General features: G+C 37.1%; 1 protein-coding gene across 5 annotated transcripts in view; it reads left to right on the top strand.

Moving 5' to 3' along the window:
* LOC140476318 (phospholipase DDHD1-like) overlaps positions 1 to 14,690 on the top strand; it is an 80,982-nt gene that overhangs the window by 26,162 nt on the left and 40,130 nt on the right. For 4 of the 5 annotated variants that reach the window (XM_072568738.1, XM_072568737.1, XM_072568740.1 and 1 more), the window contains 3 exons: positions 6,695 to 6,796; positions 7,803 to 7,931; positions 9,030 to 9,177. In XM_072568738.1, coding sequence (XP_072424839.1) covers positions 6,695 to 6,796; positions 7,803 to 7,931; positions 9,030 to 9,177 — 379 coding nt within the window. The remainder of the gene's footprint in view (positions 1 to 6,694; positions 6,797 to 7,802; positions 7,932 to 9,029; positions 9,178 to 14,690) is intronic. The other variant, XM_072568739.1, reaches the window with a different exon arrangement.

Genomic DNA, 14,690 nt, shown 5'->3' with positions numbered 1-14,690 from the left:
TTTTTTTTGTTTTCTACAAATCAGGCAGATTCTATTGCAGATTTGCCTTTTTAATCATTAACCTCAGTGCATTATCTTAAACATCTTTTCTCAAAAGTGATTTCTTATTGGATTCTGAGTATGTACTTAGAAAACTGGCAAGATGGGGAAGTCTTTTTCAACTTTACATAGATCAATAACACTTCACCCACTAAAAACCTGGTTTTGTGATTGTCACAGATGCCAATGCTTAGGTTCGCTGTTGCTTTAATTTAGTGTTTTTTAAAATGAAGCACTTGCCTGAACGCCAAAGCTTTCAAAAATTCTCCCATCAAAAATTTCAATCAAGTAATACTGCTTGCTTTTAACAAATGCAAGTTTGCTCCCTTAAACCCCGTTTGTCCATTTGTTGTTTACAGTGCTATGATTAAACTGGCTGGCCAGTGGTTACGGATTCTTGTCCTTGCGTTTTTTAAAAACATGTGATGAGCCTTGGAAGAGTATGGCCAGTATCTCCACAATTTCGATCTTTATTTCCATGAGCATCTTCAGAGCATTCCATCCTATGGTAGTGACTTATCAACCTAAGTAGATCTAGCCTTTCTAATTCCCCCTCTCTATCAATTTTCTCCCTTTGGCTATGCAATGCCAGCATCTCTTTGCCTTTGATAAAGTCAAATGCAATGTGCTCACTTATTTATATCAGCTACTCCCTGTCACCCCATGCATAGATTCCAGTTTAAGTCCCTAATAAGCCCACCAGTCATCTTACTACCTGTACACTATTTAGATGCTCATATCATCTTTTGGATTGCCTGTTTAATGTTATCTACCAGTCTCTCTTCATACTCTTTGCCTGTCAAATTCTGTGATAATTAAGTTTATTCTGGTCACTTGCATCGATCTGTTTGACATGTGCACGTTGTGAAACTTCTGCCATTAAAGGTAGAAAAACTTTTTTTGTGTCAGTCATTTTAAATGTACTGCTAAGTAGGCAGACTTTTTAAATTAAAAAAATTGCTTTGCATATGAAGCATAAGGATTATAGAAGAATCCCACATAAATTAGTAGAAATGCTTTTATATAAAATGGGCACAGCATGAATCAATTTTATAAAAGTTGTTAATAACTATGCATGTTAGTTGGTGAAGTTGTGCTGTAAAAATGCTTCATTTGTTTTGTATAGCTGTTTGCATGCAAATTGCCTACCTATACCATCAACTATATTAAAGATAGAAGTGAGATTTTTCTGTAATTACAAACCTAAGATGACCAATACCCACAATTTGAAACATTTTTTAATGTTAAGGTCTCAATTTTTAAATGTTTTAATTGAAAATAAGAGTTTCAAATGATCAGCACAGCAATAGGCTTAACTTGTTGAAGGATGCTTGAATTTAAGATTTTAATAGCTTTATTTTTCAGTTCTGCTGCTACTGTGTAGCATTTGAAATACAGTTTGTTGCAGTTTTTATCATCGATAGCTAGGAACGATGTTAATGCTGCTTCCTTTGAACATATTCTGGATAACTCTGCATGATTTTATGTGCCATCAGTTTTGTTTTATAAATTTGCTTAGAATTTTGGCTGTCAAACAAAATGTAACTTGAAAGGGTGCAGAAAAGATGTGCAAGGATGTTGCTAGGGTTGGAGGATTTGAGCTATAGGGAGAAGCTGAACAGGCTGGGGCTGTTTTCTCCGGAGCGTCGTATAAGGGTGACCTTAGAGGTTTATAAAATCATGAGGTGCATGGATAGGATAAGTAGACAAAGTCTTTTCCCTGGGGTAGGGGAGTGCAGAACTAGAGGGCTTAGGTTTAGGGTGAGAGGGGAAAGATATAAAAGGGACCTAAAGGGCAACATTTTCATACTGAGGGTGACACATGTACGGAATGAGCTGCCAGAGGAAGTAGTGGAGACTTGTACAATTGCAACATTTAAAACGTATTTGGATGGTATATGAATAGGAAGGGTTTGGAGGGATGTGGGCCAAGTGCTGGCAGGTGGGACTAATTTGGGAAGGGCTATCTGGTTGGCATGGACGGGTTGGTCCAAAGGGTCTGTTTCCATGCTGTACATCTCTATGACTCTAAGTAAAATGTTAATTTGGTTATGATTATTGCAGTTGAGAAGCATATTACTTGTTTACTCTTTGTTTTTCTTATGTAAGGGAGTAGATTTAGTTTTGGATAAACCTACTGTGTTTGATTTATTGTGAAATGTACTGAGATAAGGTAAAAAGTATTGTTTTGCATGCTATTAAGGCAGATCTTGCCATATAAAATGCATCAGGTTAGCAGAACAGAGTGCCGAATTACAGTCGCAGAGAGAGATCAGAATTAACATTTGAGAAGTCTGTTCAAAATCTGATAGCATGGAAGAAGCTGTTCTTGAATATGTTCGTACATGTATTGAAACTTTTATATCTTCTACCTGATGATGAAAGAGTGGAAGAGAATATAACAGGAGTGGGAGGGGCCTTTAATTAAGCTAGTTGCTTTCCCAAGGCAGCAGGAAATATAGCAGTTCAGGCAGCATCCAACGAGCAGCGAAATCGAAAGCATGCTCACTGCCTTTATTCCTGATGAAGGGCTTTTGCTCGAAACGTTAATTTCGCTGCTCGTTGGATGCTGCCTGAACTGCTGTGCTCTTCCAGCACCACTAATCCAGTATTTGCTTTCCAGCATCTGCAGTCATTGTTTTTACCAGCAGGAAGTATAGGTGGAGTCAGTGGATAAAGGGCTGGTTTGAATGATGGGCTAGGCTGCATTCACAACTTCTGTAGTTTCTTGTGATTTTAGGAAGAGCAGTTGCCGTATCACGCTGTGATGCATCCAGAGAGGATGCTTTCTATGGTGCATCTGTAAAACTTGGGAAGAATATTTGTGGACATGCTGAATTGCTTTTTTGATTTAAAAGCTCATTTTTTAGAGGTCAGTTACTTTGAAGAATCTAGCACCTACGTGCAAAACAGCAACTTTGTTTTGTGAATTAAAAAAAAACAGCATTTGACCAGTGTGGATCTTAAGCACACAAACAGAAGATATAGAACCAATTTCACATGCCGCATTACTTGATCACTACTCTTGTAAGGATGCTTCAAATAACATCAGTGTCTCTAGGTTTTCAAAAGGTTCAGTTATAGTTCTCCACTAGTCTGCTTAGGCTCATATAGTCTGGTCACTTGTTTGTTTCTAACCCTCCAATATCTCAATGTATTCATATCTCAACTTCTGTTGACCCCTTGCAAGAGCTAGGGAAGGAAATTGAGAGGGAGATGGTTGGTGAAGTAATAAAAAAAAAGATGAATTTTGAACACAGCAGAATAGACAATTAATTAGAGTGGTGATGTACAAATGATGCCACAAGTTATCTTTCTGAAAATCAACAGTTGGGTTTCAGATTAGACAGTGGCACTACATGCTGCTGGAAGGCAGTAACTGCTTGGGACATTCCTTTAAACCATGAATGGATTGGCTTTAACAATAAGAAAAAAATGCAACTTGTCTGGAAAGCAATATAGAATCATTTGGGATTCCAGTATGCAGATCACTGCTTAAAAAGCAAATTAGTTTTTTAAATGCTTTTTTTCTTAAATTACTGACTCCATTTGTAATGTGGCAAAAGTGAGGACTGCAGGTGCTGGAAATCAGTTTTAGATCAGAGTGGTGCTGGAAAAGCACAGCAGGTCGGGCAGCATCCGAGGAGCAGAACATTGACGTTTCGGGCAAAAGTCCTTCATCCGGAATAGTGGCTTTTCCAGCTCCATTTATAGTGTGCCAACCCAGAGGGCACTTCATCCAACAGGTTATCTAGCCAAAATTCAGTGTTATGCAAATGATTAAAATGAAGTATCTTGAGTAAAAAAGTGACCAATTCTCCAGGAACAAAAAGTAAGGGATATTAACATGAAGTGCTATAAGAGTTGGAATTAAGTTTTGCTGGTGAAACACATGAAGCGGGGTGCTGCCCAGGATGTTGGAATAGGAGGAGTGTGCATTAGCATAAGATGAAAAACATAGGACAAAGCAGCAGGCAAGTACAAAATTACTACCTCAAAAATGGGTGGTTACACAAAATATGAGAAAGTGACACTTGTAATGAAAGATTCATCCAGCTGGTATACAATGCATAAATGTGACTTGCTAATAATTTTTTAAAAATTTATTCATGAAATTTGGGCTTCACTGACAATACAAGCCTTTTTTTTTGCCCATTCGTAAAAGCCCTTCATAATGGGGTGATGAACAAACTTTCGTATGTACTGCGGTCATATGTGAAGGTACTTTCAGAGTACTGTTGAAGGAGTTCTAGGATTTTTAATATTGACGTTGAAAAACAAAGGTTGTATTTCTTAGTCAGCATTTGTAACTTGGAGAGAAAGCAACTTAATTTATGTTTCAATGCACCCGCTGTTCTTGTTTTTTTAGGCAGCAGACTTCGAATGTATTGATGAAGAATACTTGGCAAGTTGCTGCAGTGCCACTTGTAGATTATACTTAATGGTACAGCAAGTGAATGGTTATGGGGATGGATGGGTTGTGAACCAATGTGGCTGCTTTGAAGTGAATTGTGTCAAGTTTCTCGATTTTTAAAAAAAATATATATTATATATATATATATTTGTCCAGCAAGTGAGCGTTGCATGACACTTCAAATATGTGCCTTAAATATGGTGGCTAGACTTTAGACCAAATACTTAACTTCTGACCTCCACTTATAGCCACACTATTTCTATGCCTTGTCCCGTTATATTTCTGGTCATTGGTGAGTCTCAGAATGCTGAGTGGGGGGAATTTGGTAGGGAAATGTCTAGCCATCAGTGGTTGACATTCAAAGACATGCTTGTAATGAGGGTTATTATGCAGACTTGCAACCGATACGAAAATCCCCACTTCTACTCTTTTGTTGAAAAGAAAACTGTTGATGCAGTCTTAGACATTGCCCTAAACAACTCCTTTTGGGATGCTTTGAGATGAAGTTATTAGTCTGCACTAACCACATCGATATGCCCTATCGCTTCAAACAGCCTGATTTTTATTGATATCACTTTTACTTGGACTCCTTGACGCAACACTTAATGAACAGTCTTTTTGATGTTGAAGGCATTCATTCTCCCCTCACCTCTAGAATTTGCCCCATTATGATCAAGGCTGTAATGAGGTCTGGAGTGAAGTTATCCTGATGGAATCCATACTAAGCTTGGCTATTGCTACATAAGTGCTGCTTGCTGATGATTGAGAGTATTCTGGGGCACTAGTTGAACGGATTGCATTGATCCTGTTTCTTTCCTTATCACAAAAGGTCTGGAAACCAAAAGACAAATTTAAATTCAATGCAAGAAAGGTGATCTATTAAAAGATCCCCCACTGATATTTTCTGCTTATCAAACAGAAACTATGCAAAACCAGACTCTCCTTGATCATTCCACAAACGTTAAGGTTTTAATTAAGGTTACTTCTGTAGTAGCCTACCTTGAAGCTGTTGAATTGGGAAGACAGGAACACAAAGTGCTATGGACCTGGAAGTTATTGCAAATAGGGAATAACCTATTTCAATTAATTGAATATGGCAGGCATTTATGGGGTGGAGAAGAATTACTCAGTCACCTATACTCGTATTGGTCTCAAGTTGTAAAATCTAGTTTCTTCTGATTTATCAATTGGATAAAAATTGTCAAAATGACTTGGCTGAAAGGGGACAGAATTTCGAGGTGAAGAGCAATTAATTTAAAACTGAGATGAGCAGGTTCAAGCCAAATTGATACTTTGTTTTTTAGTCATCAATGGTCTGATATGTCATTCAATGAAATTGTCTTTCTTTGAAGTCACTGCCTATCTTCTGAATGTATAAAAATGTGAACCTAGGAAACCATAAAAGGTGAAAAGTCATATAAGTTGGTTTTTGGGATGAGGAGATAGTCAATCTTAATATTTGGTATTCTATTTTTCAAATCGCTTTCGCTGACAGTCATTCAATTGATTGTATTCAGAGACTTGTTGTGGTTACTTTTTTTTCATTTGAGATGAACAAAATTGGCAGAAGCAAAGGTTTATGTCTGGAGGCCTGGCTGCTGTTGAAATTGAAAGAAAATGCTGAGCAATTGGATAACCTTAAATAAAATATTCTAACTGAACAGGCTAGTACTTTTTGTCAAGCATTTGAATTTTATTCACTCATTCTGGTTTTGAGTAACAAGCTGTTGAATTACCTTCCTTTAAACAACAGCTATTTTCAGAATTTCAAATGGAGGTAAATGATGTGTTTTTATTTTAAATTTGAGCCATTGGTGTGCTGATTATCTGATTTCTTGCTGCATTTTATTTTAAAAAGCTGAGACTAATGGAATTCTGATATTAACAATTGTGTAACTTATTAAAAACGTGTCTGGACGTTTGGTGGAAATTGCATAATTAAAATCGTAATGTGATGACATTATACTATTAGAATAGGTGTTTAAAAGTCAAATATTATAGATTATGAAGCAAATGTCAAATTGTCTCTTCTCATTTGTAGGCAAGATATAATTTGTATTTAATATTTTAATGACTTCCTTAGAATTAAATCCGGAATACTACACAGGTTCACCAATATGGTGGAAGTAGAACGTTTTAATTACCAGAAAGCATAGAATATATTTTGATTTTGAGACCTTACTATGAAGATCATTTGAATTATCACAAAATCCATGAAGCTCACTTTTATTACTTTGTTAGTCTTTTACCAATTCCCTCCCTTCTACCTTCCCTTTCTGTTCAAATGGAGACGCTTTAAGGAAAGTACTGACACTGCATGTAACAAAAGAAAGTATTGCCAAGGTATAGTACCGATTACTCTGAAACAGCTTTGCTATTGATTAGACGAGCTTTTCAAGTTGCATTTACTCTCTCCTGACTTGAATCTGCAGTGGCACCCAGAGTAAGATTGTTCTTGAATTTGAATTATTTCTCCAGTCTTTCATTAGAAGTGTCCATAGAAAACCTGGGTAAAATCATTATTTTGTGTGCCTTATTTGCAACCTTTAGGGGGTTGTGGCTGCCAGATAGATTAATGCATGTTGTTTGGCTTTTAGTGCATGTTTAAATCATTAATCCTGTAGCAGGGTTAGTATTGTAGAATTAGCAAGTAAATGACTGAAATTAAGAGTTGCACATCATGAACTGTTCATCCAGGAATGTTTATAATTGACCAATGTTACTGATACTATTAAGTTGGAATTTGTTTATGGCTGGTCTTGTGAACTGACTGAACAGATAGACATTTTATGCCATCATTAAGGCTTTGACAGAATTAGACAGCTCCATTAGGTACTGAAACACACTTCCTTTGCACAAGTTGTCATCAGTAACTTATTTGCGACATATTCATTACTTGTCTGTAAATTATGGTGTTCTACTGCAAAAGACTTTTGTCTCTTCAGTCTTAATTTGTCAATCCCATACCACCACCAAGCACATCCACAATGCGTTTTGTATGTGTACAGTATGTTGAGGATTAGTTATGTGGCTGTGACTGGTCTGTTTTTCAGATTTGTTTTTGTTCTGTTATCTGACTTTGCTCCCATCAGCCACGAAACTGCTGAAGAACAAAGCAATTTTATTGTGCAAGAAACCTGGAAGTGTTTAACAATTCATGTAGTGCTCCTCCTTGTCTATTTTATTTACTAATAAACTTCTAGATTTGAATTGTCACTTAATCACTTCATGCATTTTGTACGCTTTTCTCAGTATAAAAAAGCTGAATGTTCTACGTGCCAGCTTTATAGTGAGCATATAAATCTGTGTCCTGTGTTTTATTAACATATGAAATGTTTATTGGCCGCAGCTATACATAGTTTAAAGCTCAGACGCAACCATGTGGACTGGTATAGTGTGGATGAAGTTTACCTGTACAGTGACGCAACCACATCCAAAATTGCCAGAACAGTTACCCAAAAGTTGGGATTTTCTAAAGGTACTGTTCTCAAAAGCATTTTGCATGACTGCTGTCTATTTCATTATACCTAGTTTGCTGTTAATATTTTTACTGTGTGTCGTACTCAGAAACTTGAGTCAAACAGTACTTGTAATATTAGTATGATGACACATATGATTTTTGTATTGATGCTATATCATTTTGCAAATGTAAGTTATAAAGCTAAACGCTGGCTGTATTCATCAACTTAACTGTTTCTAGCCTAAGCTGTTCAGTTGGTAATGAATTACAGTACCTGCAACCTCAATCCAAACTCTCTTCCTGCATACCCTCTTGTGCGTAGTGTCCCTAACCCTGGGCTCAGCCTTGAACTCAAGTCCCAGCTACTCCAGAGGTGTGCAAAACATCCCTGAACAGGTTGATTAGAAAACCAGGTTAAACTTTTTAAAAAATTTGGTCTATCCAGAAAAAAAAATCATGGTGTTTATTGATGAACTATCACATATGATATTGTAACAGTTCAATGTGGCACTGATAGAGACATTAGATCTATTGGCCTCTTCTGATAGAAATAACAAATGTATTGGAAAATTGAGGCACAGCAGCTTAGAGTTTTATTTTATATGAATTGGCTGTCTTATAATTAACAATTTGTTAGAAATCCCATTGAAATCAGGTGAGATTCTGACCTCTTCTGACTAGTGTGATTTCACTGAAGTTCAGTAGCATGAAGACCAAAGGCACATTGTTGGAAAGACATTGCTCTAACATTCTGAAGTGCATAACCCAGGAAATGCATTGTTGATCTCATGAAGGCACATCATATTATCTAGCCTTCCAGTGAAATCATAAGATGTTCTACTGCTACAGATAACATTGGGGAAAATGCAGAAAGGAAGAAATTTTAGAAATAAAATAGATCAGAATTTTTTTAATGGTGTTTTACTGAATCGATTTTTTTTCAAAGTATGCATAATTTGCCAGACTTGCAGAGTAATTTTACCACTCAAAATTTGACATAGTTACCATACAACTTTGTTGTTTGCAAAATGCATCTTTGTTTACAAGCCAAATTTCTCAATGTTGCAACTATGCCTACATCTGTTTATACACAATTTTTTTTTTTTGTCAATGCAGCATCAAGTAGTGGAACTAGACTTCATAGAGGATATGTAGAAGAGTCTTCACTTGAAGACAAACCTCCACTCCCTACTCATATAGTTTTTGTTGTACATGGAATAGGACAGAAAATGGACCAAGGTCGAATTATCAAAAATACAGGCATGTAAGTATCTCCTTTCAAAGCACCTGTTCCATCACTGCACAAACATTTATTGATTAACTGAAGTGAAGTACTTAATGGCATGTGTTTAGAAATGAGCAGCATGTTTTGATAAGTGGACATTGATTTCACCAATCTGCCTCCACACCAGTGGCCTTCATTGTTCTTTTGGGGTCCCTTGTCCCAAATCCTGAAACAAGCTCCCCTTGACTGGAAATCAGCACTGCGGGAATCCGTCTTTAACAAACAGCTTCACTGAACTGGGAAATCTCCAGAATGTGCGCATCCGACCTGGAAACTAAAATCCAAGCCGTGATCACACACGAAAAATAGAAGGTGAATGCGAAAGTTGCCAGAAACTTAAAAATGAGTTTGATGTAATTAAGTAGATGGAACAATAAAAAGTGCAGTGAAGTGCAGGTGAGTTGAAGTTTTTCTTACAAGTAGGGAAAATGTCACATGATTCTGTCATTAACACTTCAGGAAAGCTCTTGAAGTGAAACCTGCCCCCAGTGAAGTGAGGAATAAAAAACACTTGAAGCAGTTAGTCCTGAAAGGAGATCCATGAGAAACTGCTTTGTGGTATACATAATAAGAAAGCATGAAAAGGTGAAACTGCTACATTAAGTCATAACTATAGGACAAAGGATAATTCTCAACCAGAATTTTTTGCCATTATTATTTACTTCCTTGCTTATACTTTTCTGGTTTCCTTTTGTTTTTCTTTTCTCTTGAATTTCTTCCTCATTTATTTTCTTATGCTCGATCTGTTTTTTTTTCTTGATGCCTCTTCTGGTTTTACTTTTCTTTGAGTTTGCGTTACTTTTACTGTAATTAGTGTTCATTCTGACTGACAAACTTTCAGAGTGTATTCTGAGACACTCTTAAATGAGTTGCTTTTTTTTAGTGAAATATTGGAGAGACAAAAGCCCATTGTCTACAGCTCTGCAATGAGCTCCACACTCTCCATGAAATTCTGCCCAACTTGAACTGGAGTTCTGAAGAGTCATATTAGATTCAAAATGCTAATTCTGTTTGTGTCTACACAGACCCTTTTTTTAATATAAATGGTTGGTTTGCTGGCTAGGCCAGCATTTATTGTTTATCTCTTGTTGTCCAAATGACAGTTATGGGTCAGCTTTGGGTCTGGAGTTAAATGCATTCATTTCCGACAGTATGAATGTGGAACTTTACTTGTCATAATTAATGACTTGTAGTTCCTGGACGTTTTAAACCTTGGTCTGGTGTACAGTTGTGATATTACTCCAGCAATTAACTGATATTCATAACTTCCACTGAACTTTAATTTTTAAAATGAGTTTGGGCACTTGATGTTTATGCATCATTTGGCTTGCGAAATGTCAGTCAGTGAAAAGAATTATTCAATTGTTCTCAGAGCTACAGAAAAGAGTAATTGTGAAGATGCCATATACATTATTTATGTAACTGATCCAGATGCAATTATGATAAATTAGTCATTCATTCTTGCTTTACAATAGATTAAAGCTTCTAAAATTGAGATATAAGTTTTTTAAAAAGCAATATTGATTTATTAACCTTCCTAACTAGTTGTGAAGTAGTTGTATTATGTTGGAATATTGTGTGAATCTGGAGATAGTTGAAAGATACAGGCAAAAACCCATTGGTATACTAAATTAACGAAATATGCACAAGGTTTAGATAACATGTTTTAAAATGTTAAATTTAGATTATACTGGTATTAAAAATGTGTGCAGTGTTGTATCTTACTTTGTTCTTGTCTGAAGGGGTACAAAACACTAATGAGCCAGATGGACTTTTATACTCAATGGAACCTTTATGCCTCCGGTTTAAAAATAACCAGTGCATTCATTCTTTCCACGTTCTTTTGCATTTCTTTAATAGAATGATGGATTAAATATGCAACTGAATGATGAACATCGTTCATCAATTACTCAGTTCAGTGTATTCGTGCTTAATTTGTATGTTTTGCCCCAATGCAAAATTATTCTGCACCACATTAATGGATGGGCATTGATTTTGGAAGAAGAATTGACTGTTTTGGTTTGAACCACTTTTATACATATGCAAAGGAGAGCTCCTGAAAGTGACATTTGAGGTTTTTTAACCAAATATATATTTTGTCCCAGTACCTTTTTCTGGGCTACATTTGTGTTTTAGGCATTATCACTTCATTTTCACTGTCTTCTTTCCATATTGTCATACCTTCTGGAATCTGCTGTTTCTGCATTGGCAGGACTATTTATTGAGGAAAACTGCGGAATCAGCCGAACCTCATGAATACTTTGGAGACCTTGAGTTTGTCATGCACTCACTGATCAGTTAAGAACCCAAACGTTATGCTTTAGGAAATCAATGGCATGTTTTATATTGGTCTTTGTGGTAACATAAACTTCATTCTCTGTACTCTGCTTCTATTAATATTGACTAAGAACATCCTTAGTACATTCTGAAGCGAACCACCTTTTATTTGTTTTTATCTATGTTTTCCAAGTAAGACTAGCATGGAGTACTGATGAAAAATAATGGTGTAGCAGTGTGAATTGCAGAAGGTTCGGAGAAAGTTTACTAGACTGACACCTGGTATGAGAGGCTTGAATAGACTAGGCTGGTTTCCCTGGAGCTTAAAGGACTAAGCAGTAATTTGATTGGAGTACATAAGATCCTGAATGGTCTGTATGGAAAGGGTGTCTCCAAGAGAACTAGTGAACACTCTTGTAAAATTTGGGAGTCACAGAAACATAAGAATTGGATGCAGAAGTATTTTGTTCAACCTTTCATAAAGTCACGCCATTCAATAAGATCATGGCTGATCATCCAACTCCGTTCACTTTTCCCACTTTCTAAACTATATGCTCTGGTCCCTTTAGATCATAGAACATAGAACAATACAACACAGAACAGGCTCTTCAGCCCTTTATGTTGTGTGCACCTGTGAACTAACCTAAGCCCATTTAACTTCATGAAAACATTCAATGTTTTTCTCTCAACAGCTGTCTTTAGCAAAGAATTCCACAGGCTCTTCATTCTCTAGGTGAAGAGATTTCTCCTCATCTCAGGCTTGCATGGACTACCCTGTATCCTTGAACTGGACCCCCTGGTCATCTGAAACATCCATCCTGTGTTTACCTCGTCTAATTATGTTGGAATTTTATCGTTTCCATGCGATCCCTTCCCATTCTTCTGAACTCCAGTGAATATGGTCCTGACCGATCTTTTTTCTTACATCAATCCTGCCATCTCAGGAATCAGTCTGGTAAATCTTTGTTGTGTTCCCTCCACAACCAGAATGTCATTCTTCAGATAACAGAACCAAGACTGCACGTAATACTCCATGCAGCAAGGCTTTTCTTGCTGTGAACAGTGTTGTACCACTTGCTTTCAATGCCTGCTGCATTTTCGTGATTATTTTCAATGACTGGTGTACGTGCACAATCAGGTCTTGAAGCACTTTTCCCTTTCCTAATCATTGCTTTTCAGATAACCTGCCTCCTTTTTACTAACATTACACAACGGTTCAAAACAGAACAGCCAATTTTTCCTCCATCATAATCAGTGCCCATCTATTAATGTGATGTGAATAATTTTGCAAAATGAATCTCACATTTATCCATTTTATACGCCATCTGCCATGCTTTTGCTCACTCAATAAACTTGTCAAAACCACACTGAAGCATCTCTGCATCCTCCCCATAGTTTACCCTCCCACCTAGCTTTGTATCATCTACAAACTTGGAGGTATTACATTTAGTTCCTCATCTAAATCATTAATACATATTGTAAGTGACTGGAGTCCAAGTACTGATACTTACTGGGCATCATGTGTCACTGTCTGCCACTCCGAAATAAACCTGTTTATACCTACTTGTTGTAATCTATCTGCCGACTAATACTCTCTCATGTTAGCATACTACCCCGAATCTCAAATGCTTAAATTTTATGCGAGATCTTATTGAAAGCCTTCTGAAAGTCCAAGTAAACCACATTCCCTTTATCAACTCAAATGATTACATCCTTTCAAGATTCCAGTAGATTGTCGAGCATGATTTCCCTTTCGTAAATTCATGCTGACTCTGTCCAATTCTGTCTTTAAAGTGTTTTGCTCTAATATCTTTTATAATAATTGCTGGCAATTTTCCCACTACTGATGTCAGGCTAACTGGTCTGTAATTCCTGTTTTCTCTACATTTTTGACATTAGCTACCTGCCAATCCATGGGAACTGTTCCAGAGTCTATAGAATCTTGAAAGATAACCAATTGTGCACCTGCTACTTCTAGGGTCATTTCCTGATGTACTCTGGGATGTATATTATCAGGCCCTGGGGTTTTTATTGACCTTTAATCTCATCAGTTTCTCTAACAGCACTTCATTATTAATATTGATTTCCTTCAGTTCCTCACTCTCACTAGGCCCTATATTTTTGGAGCAGTAAAATTGACGTTTCGGGCAAAAGCCCTTCATCAGGAATACATTCAGAGTGCCTGAAGGGTATTCCTGATGAAGGGCTTTTGCCCGAAACGTCGATTTTACTGCTCCTCAGATACTATCTGAACTGCTGTGCTTTTCCAGCACCACTAAACCAAAATCTGGTTTCCAGCATCTGCAGTCATTGTTTTTGCCTATATTTTTAGCATGTATTTTGATTTTGATATATCCCCAAACTCTTTGATGAGCTACCTTCTTGAACCTCTGTGGTTCATCTGCTATAGGTTGACCTTCAAAACCCTTGAGGGGGGGGGAGGGATTTTGACCCAGTGACAGTGAAGAAAGTCATCTATTTGCCAGTCAGGATGGTGAGTGGCTTGGAGGGAACTTGTAGGTGGTGCTGTTCCCATGTATCTTTTGCCCTGTCATCTGAGATTAAAGTGTTTATGCGTCTGTCTAAGGATCTTTGAATTTTTGCAGTGCATCTTGTAAATAGTACACAGCTACTATTGAGCATTGGTGATGGAGAGAGTCAATATTTGTGGATGTGGTGCCAATCAACTGGGCTGCTTTGTCCTGGATATTGTCCAGCTTTGAAGTGTTACAGGAGCTTCACTCATCCAGGCAAGTGGGCAGTATTGCATCGCACTCCTAACTTGTGCCTTTTAGACTGAAACAGGTTTTGAGGAGTCAGGCAGTGAGTTACACATTGGAGTATTCCTAGCCTGTGACCTGCTCTTGTATTCATGTGTTTGTGGCAAGCGCAGTTGTATTTCTGGTTAGTGGTAACTCCCAATGATGTTGCTAGTGAGGGAAATTCAGTGAAGGTAGCACAATTGAATGATAAGGGGCATTTGTTTGTCTCTTACTGGAGATGGTCATTGCTTTGCATGAATGTTACTTGCCACTTGTAAGGCTAAGCCTAGATATTGACCGAATCTTGTTGCATTTAAACACTGACTGCTGTAGTTTCTGAGGAGTCATGAATACACAATGTTCAGTGCCAAGCATTGGCAAAAATCCCCACTTTTCACTTCATGAAGAAGTACAGTGAAAAGCTTTGTTGACAAGCAGAATCAAAAAGACTTA

The sequence above is a fragment of the Chiloscyllium punctatum genome, chromosome 4 (assembly GCF_047496795.1).
Source record: "Chiloscyllium punctatum isolate Juve2018m chromosome 4, sChiPun1.3, whole genome shotgun sequence".
Classification (NCBI taxonomy): domain Eukaryota; kingdom Metazoa; phylum Chordata; class Chondrichthyes; order Orectolobiformes; family Hemiscylliidae; genus Chiloscyllium; species Chiloscyllium punctatum.
The sequence above is the reverse complement of the archived record's forward strand: the minus strand, read 5'-3'. Positions and strand labels throughout refer to the sequence as shown.